Source organism: Sphaerodactylus townsendi, linkage group LG07 (assembly GCF_021028975.2).
Source record: "Sphaerodactylus townsendi isolate TG3544 linkage group LG07, MPM_Stown_v2.3, whole genome shotgun sequence".
NCBI classification, from domain to species: Eukaryota; Metazoa; Chordata; class Lepidosauria; order Squamata; family Sphaerodactylidae; genus Sphaerodactylus; species Sphaerodactylus townsendi.
The window spans coordinates 94,719,613-94,739,353 of record NC_059431.1 but is presented as its reverse complement, the minus strand read 5'-3'; the positions used below and the strand labels follow the sequence as shown (position 1 = coordinate 94,739,353).

Below are 19,741 nucleotides of genomic sequence, written 5' to 3'. Positions count from 1 at the left end.
CCATTGCTAGAGTCAGAAAGGGCACCTTTTTAATGGATAAAATGCTAAATCAGCCCACTTAATTGACTAAAGATTGCAGTTCCTAATACATTCATACTTCAGTTGTAAGCTCCTGAGGACAGATAATTTTTTTCTTTGTTTATATTACACTTTGAAGCACCAGGAGCTTTGATGGTGGCACGGAAGTAGCCATGACAATGAAACTTCAAAATAATCCAAAGCATGCAGCATTTTTTGCTTAACACACTGCCCTAAACTGCCATTCTATGACTGTAGACGTCAATTGGCTTGGAAGGGTGTGATTCCGCTTGGAACGGCAGCCTCATAATTCCTTTGAATCTTTAGCATGGTGGCTTTTGAGGAACAGCAGAGCACAGTTTCATGTTTCCTCTTGGTAGGCAGGTTCACAGCAAGAATGCTGCAGATATATTCCCATATTACTTGTAGAAAATAGTGCATTTGAAGATAATTCAAATGGCTATCAATTCCCCCATACCTGCTAATCAGGGCTGCCAGTCTGACCTGAAGTCTGACCTGAATTTTATCTAAAGAACCAGTATGGTGGAGAGGAGAGATTGTTAAACTGAACCTGGTAGAACTGGTTTCAAATCCCTGTTCAGCTGTGAAAGTCACAGTGTGACTTTGGGTCTATTTATTGTGGCTCAGAGATCATGTGGATGAAAGGGAAGAAGAGATTGCGCACACTGTTCTGACCTTGGAGAAAGACCAGGGGAAGATGTAATAAATTAATAAAATGTGGTGGATTGATTTTCCTCCACAACTGGACTACTCTCATTCACTCTCATTTGCTGAGTCCGTGGCTGATTCTTTGATCTGTACGTAGTGTAGATCCAGGTCCTAGCTCCCATTTACTCCTTTTAAAACTCTCTTAACAGGTTGGAGTAAGAGGATAGAATATACTCCTGGTACAGGCAGCCTTGCACTTTTCCCCAACATCCATCTGGAGACTTGTGATGAGCCCCTGTGGAATATCCAGGCCACTGTGGAGCTGCAGACCAATCACGTGGCCAAAGGTTGTGATCGTGACAATTACTCTGAGAAGTCTCTGCGTAAACTCTGTGGTGCGTATTCTCTTCATGACCAGCTTGGGTTGGAGGGGAACTGAAGGGATAAGGGGAGAGGGAGGCCAATTTTTGTGCAGCTGTTCCAGATTCAGTGCAACTTACCTTCATAACCCTTTTTCTCAGCAAGAACAAGGTGTTAACCTTGGGCTTTACGCACTTTCACTAGCCAGAGGTAGTTCTGTCAGGTGGCAAAGTCAGGTGGCAGAAGTGGGATTGGATAGATCTGACTGATGGAGGTTGGTCCTTGGGAAAGCTTTTACCTCACAAATCTTTATTGAAATGTATGGGAGTTCTGTAAGATCACTGTAAAGCTTCTTCCCATTTAAGAGGAGATTTCATAGGGGCTGTTCCTAGTGGTTGGTATCCCTGCGATAATTGGAGGGAGGAGTAAATGTCAAGAGAAAGATATTTTTTTTAAACAAAAAAGACAATACGCATTTTATTGCACAGTGCCAGATAACTCAAATTAAAAACAGGCCACATTAAAACTCAAATTAAATGTATTCACCAATATAAGCCCTTCCAGTGTTATACTCTTAAATAATCAGGAATGTTTACACATATCAAATATCAGAAGAGATCTGACATGTTTCGATGCAAAAAGAGTCTTCTTCAGAAGTCAGTATAATGCACACACAAACAAGATTTTTAACATGAATTCTTAAAGTAGAAATTCTTATTCAGTTTAGGAGGTTCGCATTTGCATCTATAATAAATAATAGATCCCAATAGAGATACAATTAAGTATTCTAAATGTCAGAGGACCGTTTTTTCTTCTGAGTGGAATCTATAGGGCAGGCCATTAACTTCTGACTATATAAGTATATAACACTGGAAATGCTTATATTGGAATATATACTTAATTTGAGTTTTAATATGACAATTTTTTAATTTTAGTTATCTGGCAGTGCGCAATAAAATATGTCTTTTTTTGTAAAAGAAATTCCTCTTTTCTCTCGACCTTTTGGTTTCTAGCTTGGAAAGAGTAAGTGTGCCATACTGATTTTCCACACCAAACACTAAGATGAGAGCCAGTGTTGAGCAGTGAATAGAGTGGTGGAGGAGATCTTGGGAGATGTGGGCTGGAATCCCCCTTTCTACCATGGAAACATGCAGTGTGAACTTTCAGCCTGGCCTACTGACAGGATTGTTGTGAGAAAATGGAGGCATCACTTTAAGTTGCAACTGAATACAAAAATGTGATATGCAAATGCATTCATGAATGTCTTGTTTCGCCTTGTGCAGTGGCGTAGGAGGTTAAGAGCTCGTGTATCTAATCTGGAAGAACCGGGTTTGATTCTCGGCTCTGCCACCTGAGCTGTGGAGGCTTATCTGGGGAATTCAGATTAGCTTGTACACTCCCACGCACGCCAGCTGGGTGACCTTGGGCTAGTCACAGCTTCTCGGAGCTCTCTCAGCCCCACCTACCTCACAGGGTATTTGTTGTGAGGGGGGAAGGGCAAGGAGAATGTAAGCCCCTTTGAGTCTCCTACAGGAGAGAAAGGGGGGATATAAATCCAAACTCTTCTTCTTCTCTTCTTGTTCCAATGAGAGGCACAGTTCATGGTTCTTCAGAAGGACGCATTCTGGTCTGACTGCTCTCCCCTCTCTGGTTTTCTTCCACTGCCTCACAGGTGCTGCCACAGGTGAGGTAGACCTCCTGCCTGTTCCTGGTCCCACTGCCAACTGGACAGCACGGCTCTCGGTCCATTACAGCCAGGATAGCAGTCTCATCTACTGGTTCAATGGGAGTCAAGCGACCCAGGTGCCGATGGGCAGCGGGACTGGGTCTCTTGAAGGGCTGAGCGACCATTTCACCCTCTCCCTGTGGATGAAACATGGTGTGACACCCAGCAAAGGGAAACGGGAGGAGGAGACGGTGATTTGCAGCACCATGCAGAGCGGTAAGACCTTTTTTCCTTCCCTGAGCAGGACAGATTGTCCTTGGGGCCAGATTTAGGTCATTGCGGGGGCAGAGGCAAGAAGAAATCATGCTTTGGGGACCCTCTCTGAAGAGAGGATGCTGTAAATCCAGCTCAATGGGCCAGCTGTGCCTGTTCAGCCCTGTGGGAAACACCCTTGTATGCGGCAGCAGACAATCTTTTAAACTTGTGAATTGCTGCTAATTATGGCCTGTCTTAGCGTTTTGAAAATCTTGTCAGACTGTGACTGTTTTGCAAAAACAGATGGTCCCGTTTTAAAAAAGGAACACAGCGTGGCTCTAAACTGGTTATGTTCTGCTGTGGAAGCACCTTGTGGTCTGTTCTTTACCAAGTCTTCTCACTAAATAAGGAAGGAGCCCTTGGTAGATTCTTGCAGATCTGTCCTGTGTATATACTGAAAACAAAATAAAACCCTGTGCCAAGTGAAGGGCAACAGGTATATTTCTATAAGATTCTGTTAGTGGAGTAACAAGCAGAATGTAGCTTTGTTCACCACTTTATAAGAACAGTTATGTAGCTAAAGACCAGCCTTTTTACCTCAGAAATCATTAAACATAAGAAACGTTGTGTACAAACGTTCTTTCTATAGAACAAGTTTGAAAACAGTTTCTTACCTAATTGCCTGTTCTGAGTATTGTCTCCAGATAAGCAAATACTGTAGTTTCTTCAAACTGAAAGAGTTTATTTTTGTTGTTGTTGTTGACATGCCACAATTCTCTTGCATTTGTTTATTGTAAACTGACAAGTTAGCAAAAAGTTGTGTAGGCTAATAACTTTGAAAGACTTATTTCAGAAGTTCCCTCCATGGATGCAGTGGTGGCTGCTGACCCCTTTTCTGGTGCCTCTCATGTGTTTTTAGGAAGTGGGGCTAGATAGAGTTTCTTATTGACTACTGGAGATTTGATTGACTGTGCAGATTTTTTGAATGGTTGCTTTGGCAGCAACTGCCACTGCAACAGAAGGATCTACACTGTGTTACTGAAGTTACGCTGTGGCAACCTTTTTGTTGCCAGTTCTGCTTCCTGTGGCAGCCATTTTGCGGCAGCCATTTTGTTGCTGTGACCTTCATGCCATGTCAGAATTCTAAATATGCCCACAGGCTGAGAAAGGTTGGAGATCCCTGATGTATCTTATATCCTATGCTCCCAAATATAAGAAGGAATTGGTTTGTATGGGGCTCAGAGACCCCTTGAACTGGTACAGTAGGGCTAGGCGGAGCAGCTCCTGGTCCAATGAACCTGTTACAGAGAAGCCAAGCAATTCTGAAGACAGTAGAGCCAGACAGAAATGCTGATGTTGCCATAACAACAACACACAATAAGGTAGTGTTAGTGTTAGTTTGTCCTCAGAGTAATCCCACAAACTAGTGTTAGTTTGTCCTCAAAGTAATTTGTCTAGCGGTCTCAAGGGGTAGAACAGAGGTGGCCTCAGGAGGCTGAAGCTAGTTTGGTATGAGGTCAACATAGGTCTATTGCAGCCTGGCTACCAAGGAGGAGCCCCTTGGTGCTATAAACTGAGTGAGGAGGTCACCCTGTGAAAACCTTGAATGAGACTTGGGGTCCTTCTTTTCTAGTAAAGTGAGGAAAAGAACTGCAGGCCTTTCTGGAGCAAAACTTTGGAGGCATTTTCATGGGAGCTTTGCTGTATTTTATGTTTTTGTATTTGGAATTGTGATTTTAGATTTGTAAGCTGCCTTGACGTACAAGGGTAAATAGTCAAATAAATAAATCCCTTTGCTCACAGCCTTCTCATTTACTGTGTTTACTATGCAGTCTGTCATACAGTATATTCTGATGCTAATAGTTTAGAATGCTTAATCCCACAACAGATGTGGCAGAATTTATCCTAGAATGCCTGCAAATCAGGCATATTCAGCAGCATTTTGCATATGACTGGGGGGGAGGGGTGGTGGTGTGTGGGTGTGGAATAGAAGCAGTGCTCTGGTATTTTGGGTCCCCATGTTTGAATTTATAAGCATGTTAACAAGAATTCAGATGAATCAGTTCTTCCGTACCAAATTAGATGTTTATCTCATAGAGACCAAAGAGAAAGAATTCCTGCACTTTTTAAAAACAGTCTTCTTGAAAATCTCCACCAAAAATGGCACAAAATAAGAGCAGTGTTCTAACGGGAACAGATTTTAGAAGTAGGGATTGTCTCTGGAGTGTTATGAAGAGAAGTATACCAGGTCAGGCGTCTGCAGTTGCTTAATTCAGTGTCACTTTTCTGTCCTTGTACAGAGGACGGATACTCCCATTATTCCTTGGCTGTGCATGGCTGTCGAATTGCTTTCCTCTACTGGCCACTGCTGGAGAGTTCAAGACCTGTCAAGTTCCTCTGGAAACTGGAACAGGTGAGGTGAAGAAAAAAAGGGTCAACATGGCGTAGTGGTTAAGAGCGGTAGACTCTAATCTGTAGAACTGGGTTTGATTCCCTGCTCCTCCACATGAGCAACGGGCTCTTATCTGGTGATCCGGATTTGTTTCCCTGCTTCTTCACGTGAAGCCAGCTGGGTGACCTTGGACTAGTAATAGTTTGTTCAGAACTCTCAGCCCCGCTCACAATGTTATGGAGAAGGGAAGGGAAAGGAGTTTGTAGCCCCTTTGAGTCTCCTTTCAGGAGAGAAAGGCGGGATATAAATCCAAATGGTTCTTCTTCCTTATCCTCTTTCTCGTACATGTCTTTTGCTTTCGCATATGGAGTGAAAGTTCCCTCCCTTTCGTTCTGCTGAGTGCAGGTCTGCGATGACGAATGGCACCACTATGCTCTCAACTTGGAGTTCCCCACTGTGACGCTTTACGTGGACGGGGTCTCCTATGATCCCGCTCTCATCCATGACAATGGCCTCATCCACCCTCCAAGGCTGGAGCCTTCTCTCATAATCGGTGCCTGCTGGGCTGGTGAGTGCTTCTCAGCAGATTATATGAAGATGAGGGGGATCATTAGATTGAAATCCTCTTACCAGTATCAGAGAACAGAGAGCCACAGCCTTCAATTTGAAAGGACTGAGCAAGGCTGTCAGTGATGGGATGTTTTGGAGTTAATTAATTCATGGGATGACTGTAAGTCAGAAGCTACTTGACAGCGTATAACTCACAAAGCCATTATTGAAGTGGCCAGGAGGCTCACAAGAAGTTTTTCAAAGGTAAAATATGAGTTAAAAGTATTTTGTTCTCTGCTGGAATGCTTATAGACTCAGCGTCAAATGTATTTCAGTAGCAGGACATGCCTGAGGTAGTCAAACTCCAGGTGGGGGCTGAAGATCTCCTGGAATTACAATTGGCTTCTAGGGGTCAGTTTCCCTGAAAGAAATGGCTGCTTTATGACATCACATCCCTGCTGAGTTCTGTCTCCTTCTAAAACTCCATCCTCTCATGCTTCCCCCCACCCTGCCCCAAATCTCAAGGATAGGCATGCCAGGATTCTGGGTAGCCACTGGAAAAGTGAATCCATCAAAAATGGCTAAATAAATAATCCTGATATGTACCCGAGCCCCTAGTGGCCTCTAGGTTAGACTAGTGCAAGGGTCTGCAACCTGCGGCTCTCCAGATGTTCATGGACTACAAATCCCATCAGCCATGCTGACTACAAATCTCAATTGGCCATGCTGGCAGGAGCTGATGGGATTTGTAGTCCATGAACATCTGGAGAGCCACAGGTTGCAGACCCCTGCACTAGTGTAATGCACTGAACATGGTTATGGTTTGGGGTGTTCACCATTTTTTCCAGTTTATTCAGTGTGGGCAGGGGGAGAGTTTTCCTTCAGATATTAAAAAAAATGGGGGGGGGGGGTGTCTGTTAAATCCAACCCCTCAAAAATTCTAGCTGCCCGTGGACTCCATGTCCATCCCAGCTCAGCTGAGTCCACAGTTCAGCTCTGCGAAGCCTGCTGCCTCCAAGCCCATGTGGACTTTGGAGATGGTGACAACCTGGCCAAGTTGAGCCCAGCATTCAGCTCTGTTCTGCCTGCTGCCTTTTAAGTCCTAGTCACCCAGCAGGTAAATGAGGGGGAGGGGGGATTTTCTCCCTCCCTCCAGTTTTTTTTAACATGGTGGCAGAGCTGAAGTAGCCCAAATAATGCCAAAGAAATTCAGTATTATTTAGGGTCCACTTTGTGGCTTACTTAAATCACCTCCCTTTTTTCATTTTGGCTTTGCCAAATTCATAACCATGGTTGTGGTACCTTTGAATACCATTCAGAAGTGGAATCCCACCAGTACAAAATGCCTCAGCCAGAATTATCCCTGATGTTAACTAACAAGGCACATCCATGTTAAAGCAGCTCAGCGGCTTCCTATGTGTCTCCTGGCCAAGTTCAACATTCAGACTTCGGCCTATTAAGTATGAAGCAGCCTGGAACCTGTTTGTTTGGAGAGCATATTCTCCCATAAAACTCTCCTCATGAGCTAAGATCAGTTTGAAAAGCCTCAGTTCAAGTCCCACTTTTCAGGGAGGACCAAGTCATCCTCCACTCACAGCCTATTCTCACTGACAGATTCTTTTCTCAAGGAGGGGAATAGTGTGGGAAGAGGGGGACAAAGAACACATTTGAAAAAGAAAACATTCCCTGAATTCTGCCATCATTTTTACTGTTCTAATACTGGGAAACAGGAACTAATGTTTGTGGGGATTTTTTTCTGGGTTAAGATATGGATCGGTTCTCACGTAGCTCAGTGTGTTTCTACCAGCTGCTGTGCCAACATGGTTCTGACACAGCCCAGCAAGGCCACTGGCACTGGCAAACACAGTATTGACCTGGATAAATCGGTTCTTGGTAAATAACAGGTATAGGATTACCACCCTCTTGGCAAGACCCAGTCGTCCCAGAAGTACAAATGGTCTAGTGCTTGGATGCGGGATCACAAAAGAGGTTCAGGGTTACTACATAGAGGCAGGCAATGGCAAACCACCTCTGTCCATCTCTTCCTGGGTGAATTCGAGGTTGCTGTAATTCATGGACTGGGGACTGTTTCTTCAGATGCAGGGCATGGATTTCTTACTATTCTGTCATTTTTTTTGCAGAATGGAGGAAGTATGAAAAAAACAGATGAGCAGGCTAAGTTCTACAGGGTGAAATGTAATTTTGTGAAATTTAAATCTAATCAAGAAAAATGCAACAACCACTATCTGTTTATTCAAAGCTAGTTAACACCTGTATGCAGAAATAAGCTTCTGGTTTCCAGGAAACCCAGCCTAGAAAGCAGGCTTCATCTTCGCCGCCTTAAACCCTGCGGTGCCAGCCAGCAATTAAAGTCCTACGTTTTATTTCCCAGACCAAAGATGGAGCCTCTGAGCTGTGACTGCCTGGCTGCATCCTTTGCTAATGAGCCGCGTGTGGGAACAAAAACCCCACAGCGTGATAACCCCAGGCGTGCCATCTTCTTCGGCTCGCAAGCGACTTTTGTTCAATGCTCTGGGTTTCATCCTAGTATGTTTGCTTGCTTGCAGAGGAGAAGAACAAAGACAAAATGAAAGGGAATGAAAACTCCACAGATATGGGGCAAGGTATACAATACTGTCCCTTCACTGGGCATCTTTCTCATCCCCTTTCATGCATGACATTTATCCCATATGACCCTCCCTTTTTCATCACTGGGAAAAAGTCTTGGCGCCCTGATAACGTGGCCATTTGGAAGAGGGGACAGAATGAGGTTTATGTTCCTGTATTCAAGATGTTTTGTCAAAACAGTACTCTTTTGGGGGCTTGCCACCATTTGCCAGTCGCAGTTGCTTTTTCCCAGGTTGTCTTTTGAGGAATTGTTCTTCTGGAAACCCTTTCAGAAGCTACAAGGATGCAATGGGGCCTGCATACTTTCCTCACGCCTTCCAACATCTATGCCACTGCCTCTGTTTTTGGCTGGCTGCGCTTCCAAGACTTCCTTTCCCTGCTTCCTTCTTTTGCCACCTCTCCCTCCACCCACATGATTTAATCTCCTCCTCTGTTGTTTTTTGTTCTTTTTCTCCCTTTTCACTTCACCTGTCTCTCACACCATCCCTCCTCCTGTATTGCCACAGGAGACCCTCTGCCGATCCACCACTACTTCCACGGTTACCTGGCTGGCTTCACGGCACGCCCCGGCAGCCTGGAGAGCCGGGAGGTGATTGAGTGCCTCTATGCCTGTCGCGAGGGGCTGGATTACAGTGACTTTGACAGCCTGGGCAAAGGGATGAAGGTATACCCTCCCCCCGCCCTCTGCCAGCATGGCCTTCCTTTCTCCCCTGCTAGCACCTTTGGCGTTGCTCCCTGGGACTGTGGCTGCTCCTGCCTACTGTAGAATCTCCTTCTGTTCTCCTGTGTGTCTCTTAACTTCTGAGCTGAAGCCTAGTCAGGAACCTGACTTCACCTTCTTTCCTGACAGGTTCACGTTAACCCTTCCCAGTCTCTTCTCACTTTGGAAGGGGATGACGTCGAAACCTTCAACCACGCAATCCAGCACGTGGCCTACATGAACTTGCTGCGCTTTGCCACGCCAGGGGTCCGACCCCTCAAGCTCACCACTACCGTCAAGTGAGTCATGCCACTTCACCAGCATTGCAGCCAGTCTGCTGCTGTGTCCCAGGACTACTCTTTGCTCTTAGTTTCTTGCTCAGAATACCAAAAATGATTATGTTGCTTATAACAGCAGTGCCATCAACGTACATAGTTTTATTGTATTAAAACGTTTTGTATCCTGCCTTTCTGGCCATAGACAATAAACCAAGGTGGCTTACAATGGGCAGAGTGACATAAGAAGGCTCTACCTCAAGGACAGTGTGATCTAAATAAACACACAACTGAGTGGAGAATGGCAAAACTAAATGTGATGGACTTCCTTTGTTTCAAACAAATATTACTGTGTTGCGGATAGTAATCATTTGTGTGGTTCTTTGGGGATTTTACACACCGTAGCCTGATACTCTTACCCTCATAACAATAGTCTTAAAGGGTAGGTTGGTATTACCACCATATTGCAGATGGAAGAAGAGGGGTTTGCCCGAAAGGCTGTCAAGTGAGTTCATGACAGAATTGTGATCCGGACCAAGAGCATCCTGGTTCTCAGCTCAGCCCCTTAACTGATACATTCGAACGTCTCAGCCCTAGTACTCCATCAGCCCTGGATAAGAGATACAGTTGATGGAAGAGTGTAGTCATTTTCATCTGAGTGTGTTCCTCAGCACCGATAGAAGAGCAATTGGCCAGTAAAGATGTCCACCTAGTATATAGCATCTCTCATTCTGTTTGGTGATGATGGAACTTCCAACTTCTGTGAGGATCACATCTGGCTGTCAAACAGTGTTGTACTTCATGGCACATGAGCTTGTTGTAGAAACAGCATTCAGGATGTCCCCACTTTGGATCTTATCTCTGCCTTGTAAGTCATTAGGTGGTCTCCCAAAGGCAGTGGTCCAATTCTCATAACATGGTTAGGCATGAAACACTCAAAGCAGAGTGCTCCCATGTTGTGATCCACCAATTAAGGATGTTTCCAGGTGTTCATAACCTAAGAGAGACCTGAGTTTTCCAAGACTGTTTTTCCCCCCTTTTTTCGGTATCTGTCTTCCATTAGGTGCTTCAGCGAGGAATCCTGCGTCTCCATTCCAGACGTAGAGGGCTATGTGGTGGTACTTCAGCCTGATGCACCTCAGATCTTGCTGAGTGGCAATTCCCACTTCGCCCGGCCTGCCTCTGACTTTGAAGGACCCGAGGGGGTTCCTCTATTCCCTGACCTCCAGATTTCTTGCTCCATTTCGCATCAGGTGGAGGCCAAGAAGGACGAGAGCTGGCATGGCACAGGTGATTGGGGTACTTTGAAGGAGAACTTATGGCCTGTGGACAAGGGGGGTATGGAGGAACAGGAATCTATCTCACTAGAAGTATAACATGCCAGCCTCAGCAATCCTGGACTGAAGCAATGCTCCATCCCCATATCACACTTCACCTTGTTTTTTGCCACAAGCTTTACAAAATATACAACATGCACTGTGTGTTCTAAATTATGAACAGGGTACAGGGGCAAGTATAAAGACAGGTCTTGACAGTCTAATGCATCCTTATGCCAATAGCAGAGCAAGAACTGTTTGCCCTCACAGACAACCTCTATAGATGACTGGATTAAGGTGGGTCAGTGCTGCTGTTATTATTCAGTCTTTCAGCAGCGTTTGACACAGTGAACCTTTTGACCCACCACCTAACCGATTCTGGTAAACATGGGACAGTCTTATGGTGGTTGGTCTCATTCCTAAAGGATCTGGTACAGGGGGTAGTGCAAGGGGCTTCTCCACAATACCCCCTGGTAGGTAGAATCCCACAAGGGGCGATCCTCTCCCCAATATTATTTAACATCTATATGCGGCCACTTGCCCAACTAGTCTGCAGTGTCATCAGTATGCAGTTGACATACAGCTATATCTGCTGATTGATGGCTGGCTGGATCCCATCCCAGATACATTGGCCAATAGTCTGAAGGCTATGGTGAAATGGTTGAGCCAGCTGAAACTTAATTAATCTAAGATTGAAGTCCTGTGGCTGGGCTGGGGAGACCCAGGATTGGGTCACCGGCTTCCAACCTTGAATAGGGTGACATTAAAACCAGAACCAAGCATCACGAGCCTGGGTGTAATTTCGGATACCTTCTTTTCTATGGAGGCCCAGGTCATAAATACAGGCAGAGTGCCATTTTTCCATCTTCACAGCTGTTGCCCTATCTGTCTTGCCCCGATCTAGCCACAGTGATCCATGCAATGGTCACCTCCAAGTTAGACTACTATAATTTGCTTTATGCAAATTATATAACCAGTGTTCTGCCAGCTGCTCTGACTCCCAAGTTGAGTACCAAATCAAGATTAAAGGTTTTGATATTCACCTAAATGCTACAACGTGTTGACAGTGCATTATTCAAAAGCAGCCCTATTCTTATTACCATAATCCATTGTTTTGAACACTTTAAAACACTGAATTCTAATTACTGAGATGGTGGAGTTCTAATATGAGGCCTTGCTTTAACTAAGTCCTCCTCAAATTATATTGTGAAACCACAAACATCAGTTTTGATGATTCAGGGCACTACTTGCTTTGATCTGACAGCCAAGGTGTACCAGTATCTGAGTGCTCTCCTAATGGACAAAATAGTGTACTCACTGGGGCCACTGCATATTGGAAAGGGTCAAAGCCCTCTTTCCTTGACACAGTTCTGATCAGAATTGGGCCACCCTGTGGCTCTTAGTGTCATGTAGCTGTGTCATCTCCATTGGCCCATTTTCATTCATTCCGCCTTCTCTTTCTCACAGTGGCAGATACCCGGATGTCCGACGAGATTGTCCACAATCTGGACGGTTGTGAGATCTCACTGGTTGGAGAAGACCTGGACCCGGAGCGGGAGTACCTGCTCTTGGATGGGGCTTCCCTGCGGCAGCGAGGACTGGATCTCATCAACACCTCGGCCTACCTCTCGATCACAGGTGTGCCCTTTTGGGGCTGTTCTCTCTTTTTCTGGCATCCTTCCGGAGTCACCTAAGTGATAGGCACTGCAAAGTCCCAGTCTCCCAACTGATGGGTCTCTGGTCCATCAGAACCAGCAGTCCCATGCATTTTAACCAAATTGTGCCTGGATTGGAGTTGTGTGGCTGGATTGGAGTTGGACGGCAAAATAAGGGTGCCAGTTCTTCCTCACTCCCCAAATTACTTCACTGCAGTCTGTATTCCCAGGTGCTTTTCTCCAATGCTGGAAGTTATTTTAGCTGCAAGAAAATAAACTGAGAGTCAGACAGAGTAGGTGTGAAGAGGCCTTTGCATCCCTCCATGGAGGGAAGTGGGTGATTTGGCCTGGAGAATGAAGGGGGAGTATTTAACTCTTTCCTCACCCATTGCCATTCACTTTAGTCCCCCCCCCCCCCCACAAGGTTGCTTCTTCCTCTTCCCACTCCCAAACCTGGGTTTAGAACCTGTCTACTCCATTCTGAGCCATTGCTATGCTGCTTCACAGTGGAGAAATGACCTGTTGGCATCTTATGACTCATGACCTCCATGTCCCATTGCTTTAGACAGGGTGTCCAACTCTGGCGCTTCAGATGTTCATAGACTACAATTCCCATCAGCCCCAGGGACTGATGGGAATTGTAGTCCATGAACATCTATAGCGTCAGAGTTGGACACCTCTGCTTTCGACCCACAGTTTATTTTAGTTTAAGTTTGGTTTTGTTAGTTTTATATGTTTTATTAGTTTTGGCTTGATTAGTTTTATATGCCACCCTTCCCTCATGGCTCAGGGTGGCAGCTTCCAATAGTCTAAAAGAACATAAAATGATGACCATAATGCAATGAGCACATTTAAGAACCTGTTTACAATACCCATTTAACCCTGTGGCGGTAGTATAATTGCAATAAAAAGTTCAGAACAAGAGAGAAAAGGAGGGGGAGGCCAGACAGATGAAAAACCAGAGTTGCCTCAGTTGGATACTGTCCCATATCCAGGCCCAAATTCCACAAGCCTGAAACTTTTTTCATTTCTTTTCAGTCCTGACTTCTCCTTTTTGTCTGTAGGTGTGGAGAGCATTGCTGTGTTTGAAGAGATCCTTCGGCAGGTGGCATATTGCACCCGCCATGGTGCTGCCCTTTATGAAAGGAAATTCCGCCTTTCGTGCACTGAGATGAATGGCCGTTACTCCAGCAATGAGTTCACCGTTGAGGTAAAAGCCTGTCACAGTGACGCATGTAGGAATTCAGACCTCGATGAGCACAGTAGCAGTCAATGGGACCTGCCTGAACTCAGGAGTGTAAACGTCTCTCCTCAGGTGAATGTCCTCCATAACATGAACCGAGCTGCTCACCCCAACCACATCATGAGTTCCCAGCAGTTCATGCACCGTGGCCACCACCTGCCTCCAGAACTCTCCGGCCACAGCCTGGCTAACGTTCACCGCAACTCCAGTACGTACCGATTGATGGGGCCAGTTTTCCTAGTTAAGCGACATTGGGGCAACACAGTGAAGAGGTGTCGGTGTGCCTTAGGAGCTCTACCAGAGACGTATGGGGGGAAATGGCACCTGGAGACAACTCCTTCTCCGGGCACCCCCTGGGTCCCCCTCGCTCCCTGCATCCCAGCTTCTGCCCCTCCCCAGAGGCTGGGGAGAGCAGGAACCAGCCTTCAGGGAAGTGCTTTTAAAAGCACAGAGGGTGGAATGGGTGCTTGGGGGCAGGGCCACACCCCTGAGTCCCGCTTCCCTGGGCTCCGTGCTTGTGAAAGCACATCCCTGGAGGCTGACTGCTGCTCTCCCCAGGTTCTGGGGAGGGCAGAAACCGGGCTGTAGGGAGCCCTGGGGGGAGTGCTGCTGCTGCCCGCTGCTGTGCCCCACCCCTCCTGCACATCCCTGGAGGCCGGCTGCTGCTCTTGCCATGGCCTGGGGAGGGCAGATGCAGGCCGGAAGAGGGGGTGGGGTGCTGCAGTGGGTGGGCGCACACCATTTTGTCATGTGGGGGGCATCCAGCGCCCGCCCGCTCCCCTGGTGACCAAAAGGCGTGCGCCCAGGGATATGGGTATCCCGATGTCCCTAGTCCAGTACACCCAAGCTCCACTATTGGTTTGGGAGGTGACTGAAATCACTTTCTGGGCCCATGCTGCCACCACCAGATGAAACAAAGGTTTGACTAAACCAGTGGCAGCATGGACCCACACGCTGATGTCTATAGATTACTTGGAGTAACAAATTGCATCAAACTGGCCCTTCTGATTTACATTCTGTTCACAGTGCGATGGAATGAGAGAGACCAGAGCCATGTGTGCCATTGTAGGGGTTTCCTATTACAGAGGGAATTATTCTAGGGAATATTGAGTGTGACATCAGTCCTTAGTAGCCTCTTGGAAGCTAGGTGAAACCCAAGCAAGGTCATGGCTGAGGCTGACAACCGTGGCTCATTTATCTTTCATTGCCTGAGAAAGTGGTAGCAATGTTTGCCGCCATTTACCCTTCCTTGTCCCATTTGATCGTTGGTTGCAGTAGCTGTAGAAAACAGCAATCACTGCCCTTGGTAGGAGTCAATCTTTTGTGCTTCATTTATTCACTCATTAATTCATTCATTGGATTTATAACCCACTGTCCCACTTCTTTGCTGCTTTACCCTGCCTCTCTTGAAAATCTGCACAGCAAACTATGCAAACAAGCCTCCAGAGCATCCAGAACTCTCGCATGATTCCTCCTTTTTGTGAGAGTTCAGCGGCCATTTTGGTCGCCCCGGCAACTGGTAACTGGAAGAGGCAGCTGAACAAGAAGGAGTCTCTGAAGAGTCACCGAACTGGCTTGCACAGCTTGCTCATGATTGTGGAAAGAGGTTGAGGGATGAGTGAAGGTCAAGGCGGCAGTCAGCTGGCCTGTGGTGGCTGCAGCCTCCCGAATCTACTGCCAGAGGCGCTTCCCTTCAGGACATCTCATTAAAGTACATAACAGCACTTTAGGGAGAAGTGTTCATGTGTGCATTCATTTTAAATGGAAAGGAAATGATATCATTCATTCATTTAATTTCTATACCGCCTCTCCCCTTCCAGGCTCGGTGCGGTTAACAACATACCATACAATATAAACCAGTATATAGTATCTAAAACCATTCTACTTTGCACTAATTTACAGAAATGTGACACAAGACGCCGACATAATTTACATTTATGTTTCCATTTCCCAGCATGGTCAAGAAAGAGAACCCAGACTATAGGGCTTGGCAGGTGAGGAAGCGGTGCTTCTCCACTGCTTCAGGGAATCATTTAGTCTTGGCCCCCAGTGCCATCTCCAAGCGCTTAGTTTAAGTGAATGTTTCTTATTCCCTTGTATGGAAAAGGGCTGCAGGTGGGAATGTTGTTGAGGCCAAAACTTCCCTTCCACTCCTGACTGTAGGAAGCCTGGTTCACAGGGAGCGGGAGAAGGAGAGCTTCTCTGGTTGGGCGACTGTGCTTTGAATGTGAGGATTGATGAAGCTGTTGATAGGCTGTGTCCTCCACAAAGCTGTGGAACCCTTTTTGAAAGTACAAAAAACCCTGTACTTGGCAGATGGGAAGCGATAGTTTTTCTGGAGTGCGCTTTTTCCAAGATCTTGTCAGATCTTAGACCTTAAGAAGGATTCGCCCCGGTTAGTACTTGGACAGAAGACCATTAAGGAAGTCCAGGGTACAGAGAGGTGGACAATGGCAACCCACTGAGTGTCTCTTTGCCTTCAAAACCCTACAGGGTCTCCATGTTGGCAAAAAAAAAAAATAATTGCCAGCCTACATTATGCAAAAGAGTCATTTACTCTTGACTCTGCCTCATGTGGCGTCAGACCAGTGGTCGATAAAGAGCCTACTCTGGTTGGGCCTTGGGTGTCTTTCCTAGCCTTGCTACCCTAGATCCTTTAACTGGTGAAGCTGGTGGTTGTACCTGAGACTACTGCAGAGGCATACAGCCTATAGGGACCTGGGGTCACCCCATTTCCATGGACGCATACCTTTTGGTCACATGGGGGGCGCCAGGCACCTCACCCACATGACCAAAAGGTGTGTGCTCCAGGCATCTGCTGGGCTGCCTGCCACTGCTGGGCTCCACCCCTGGTCTCCGTGCAGTCTGGCTTTTGCCCTACTGGCCTGCATGGAGGCCAGGGATGGGACTTAGCCTGCATGGAGGCTGGGGCAGGGCTCAGCAGCGGGTGCCCCTACCCCCGAGCTCCAGTCTCCGTGCAGGCCGGTGGGGCTTGGCACCCCTGAGCCATGACCCCAAGCGCAAGGGGTGGGGTGCAGGGGGCACCTGGAGGAGGGGTTGTCTCCAGGCACCATTTCCCCCTAATATGCCTCTGGACTACTGGTGTGCAAAACAAGACTCCTCTGCTGTGACTAAGTGCATATCCCCCCCTCTTTCCTGCAGTGGTCCCGAGTGCTGCCACCATCATCATCGTGGTGTGCGTGGGCTTCCTGGCCCTGATGGTGATCTTGGGCGTCTTGCGCATCCACTCCTTGCACCGGCGTGGGGATGGGCAGGAATGCGCGGGGGAGGCTGCGGGGAGCCAAGGTGGTGCCAGGGGCAATGAAAGCGAGATGTTCTGGGATGACTCTGCTCTCACCATCATCGTCAACCCCATGGAGGTGAGTAGAGGAGGTTGACGGACAGGAGGGGAGCAATGCGAAGGCCCAGGGGAGGAACCCAGAAAAACTCAGATTGTTTTTCATTCCATTTTTCCCGTTGAGAAACTGAAATTTAGGGGAGCACTGAAAAAAGCACACTAGTATGATCCCCCCCCCCCAAGAGAGTGGGAATTTAAAATGCATTTTCTAATGCATTTTTCCCCTGCCTCAGAGATAGGAAGAATAAAGACATGCACTAAGATCTTGTGTAGTATAACAGTTTGCGTCCCTTTTTCTGGCATTCTATTCACATTTTTACTCCTAAGAAGTTAGCAGGGAGACCTGTAAATGCTGCAAGGCATTTACACTTCAATTGCCATAAATAAGTTCTAAATGATTTATTTGGTGTCGCTAAAGCAGTAAAACAAGCGTGGCATATAAATAACTCAGTTTCTCCCGACCCCAAATTCCAGTTTTCTTAAAAACGGCAAAAAAAAGTGATTTCTTTCTATATTCACTATTTTTGGAATCTGTCCCTGTCTCTGGGAGGGCAGGAAGAGGAAGAATCCAAGATGGATAGTCCCTGACCTTTCTTTCTTACTCTCTACCCTTTCCTGCCCCATGACAGTCATACCAGAGCTGCCAGGAGCAAGCGGCGGAGGTCACTGAGTGTAAAGGCAGAGAGGCCTTGGAAGAAGAGGACAGCAGTGACGCCGAGTCCCCTGACTCTCCGGGCAGCGATGCCACCGACGACCAGCACATTGTGAGCAAGCGTGACATTCCCTGCCGCTATTAGAAGAGTGTGATGGATGGAGGGCAGGAGAAGTGGAACATCCACAAAGAGGGAGGGAGGGTGGGCCTGCTTATGGTTAATATTTGGGGAGGGGGGCCTGCTCCCACATCTTTTCACTTTTTTTGCCCTTTTCCCCACTCCCTGCCCTGCTTCTTTCCAGACCTCTCTCTTCTAAGTATGGCGAAGGCCACCCCTAAGGAGCGTTGGCGCCTCGAGTGCACAGCCCGGGATAGCACCTTTCTCCTCCCACTAATTCCACAGGGATAGAATCCCTCCCCCCGCCCCGGGAGTGCTCATGTGCAAGCCCCCTTGAAACAGACAGGGTTGCCAACCTCCAGGTTGCCCATCTAGAGGTCTCCCAGAATTATAACTCATGTCCAGCCAAGAGGTCATTTTCATTGGAGGAGATGGCTGCTCTGGAGGCTGGGCTGTATGGCATTATACCCTGCTGAGGTGTCCCCCCCCCCCCAAAATGCTGCCATCCACAGGCTCCGCCCCTAAATCTCTTAAGACTTTCCCAACCTGGAGCTGCACAAAAGTAATATTGGGGATCATGTCTCACAGGTCAGATGTCAACAGTCACCCCTTCCAATGTCTCAAACCCACCTCTTGAGGCAGGCACTACACTGTGCCGTACACAGTAGGCTCACCTTGGCCCATGGCACATCCCGGCAGAAGAGCCTCCGCCTCCTCAACTTGCTCGAATACATGGGGCATCTCCCCACCCTACCCCACATTTCCATCCCCAGCCTGAACTCCTCACCCTACCATAGAAGGGTAAGCTGGGGTTGGCATGATAAGCAGCAGAGGTACACAGAGAGACTGGAGGGAAGCTTGCGGGTGGGGAGGACAAATCGGGTCCGTCAGCGTCCCCAAGATTCTATATATATATATTGTATATTTTTTCAATGTTGTCATTTGAGGTTTATTCTTGTTTTCTTGTTTGATGCAAAAAAAAATCCACAGCTTGTGTCGCTTTGTAAAATTGTCAATAATATTAAAATAAATAACAAGTGAAGGGGGGGGGGCCCGACGTGGAGAAGTGGAGCAGATTTTAAAATAAAAAGGGTTTTAAAAAGTAACGCCCGGAGTGTTGAGGACTCTTCTTTTGAAGACGGCTGTAGCTTCAGGCTCTCAATGGCTCTGCCTGGTGCCAGAAAACAGGGAAGAGGATAAAGCTGGTGATGGGGGGCGGGGAGAGGGGGGGTTCTTAACTCTTTCCTAGATGGCAGACAGTTTGGACTCCAATGAACATGGAATCAGACCCTTGGTCCGTCAAGGTCAGTGTTGTCTACTCAGACCGGCAGCCGCTGTTTGGGGTCTGAGACGGAGGTCTTTCATATCACCTTCTGCCTGATCCTTTTATCTGGAGATGCTGGAGAATGAAGCTGGGACCTTCTGCGTGCCAAGCACTGAGCTGCTGGCCTTCCCCAAGCAAGCAAGGTCTATTGTTCCTGTCTGGTGTCTAATAGACCGCTACCAAGATATGAAAGGGTCAGGCTGTGACCTGAACTGGAGTTGGCCCTCAAGGCCCCAAGGTAATCGTCCTTGATCTGAGATTGCAAATGCCTAAGCTGACCAGGTGCTTGGGAGCAGTGGGAGCAGCAGAAGGCCATTGCTTTCACGTCCTGCATGTGTGCTCCCAAAGGCATCTGGTGGGCCACTGCGAGTAGCAGAGTGCTGGACTAGATGGACTCTGGTCTGATCCAGCAGGCTCTTTCTTATGTTCTCAAGGTGGGCACTCACAGTAAACTGCTGATGCTTTGTCCTGGGAGCCACCTATGGCTTCCCAATGTGGCACCTGCCCCATGTTTTGGGAGTGAGCAGTGCCCTTGTCCTGCGATGCTTCTGATTGACAAGTGG

At 47.3% G+C, this 19,741-nt stretch overlaps 1 protein-coding gene across 2 annotated transcripts in view; it reads left to right on the top strand.

The window, feature by feature from the left end:
• CLSTN3 (calsyntenin 3) overlaps positions 1–18,960 on the top strand; it is a 41,152-nt gene extending 22,192 nt beyond the window's left edge. The window contains exons 6-18 of one of the 2 annotated variants that reach the window (XM_048503234.1): positions 897–1,082; positions 2,720–2,989; positions 5,269–5,381; positions 5,766–5,928; positions 8,477–8,533; positions 9,044–9,201; positions 9,388–9,536; positions 10,576–10,802; positions 12,296–12,466; positions 13,548–13,693; positions 13,799–13,934; positions 16,889–17,106; positions 17,714–18,960. In XM_048503234.1, the coding sequence (XP_048359191.1) occupies positions 897–1,082; positions 2,720–2,989; positions 5,269–5,381; positions 5,766–5,928; positions 8,477–8,533; positions 9,044–9,201; positions 9,388–9,536; positions 10,576–10,802; positions 12,296–12,466; positions 13,548–13,693; positions 13,799–13,934; positions 16,889–17,106; positions 17,714–17,881 (2,162 nt within the window). In that variant the 3' untranslated portion in view covers positions 17,882–18,960. The remainder of the gene's footprint in view (positions 1–896; positions 1,083–2,719; positions 2,990–5,268; positions 5,382–5,765; positions 5,929–8,476; positions 8,534–9,043; positions 9,202–9,387; positions 9,537–10,575; positions 10,803–12,295; positions 12,467–13,547; positions 13,694–13,798; positions 13,935–16,888; positions 17,107–17,713) is intronic. The other variant, XM_048503235.1, reaches the window with a different exon arrangement.
• Positions 18,961–19,741: the final 781 nt, after the last annotated feature.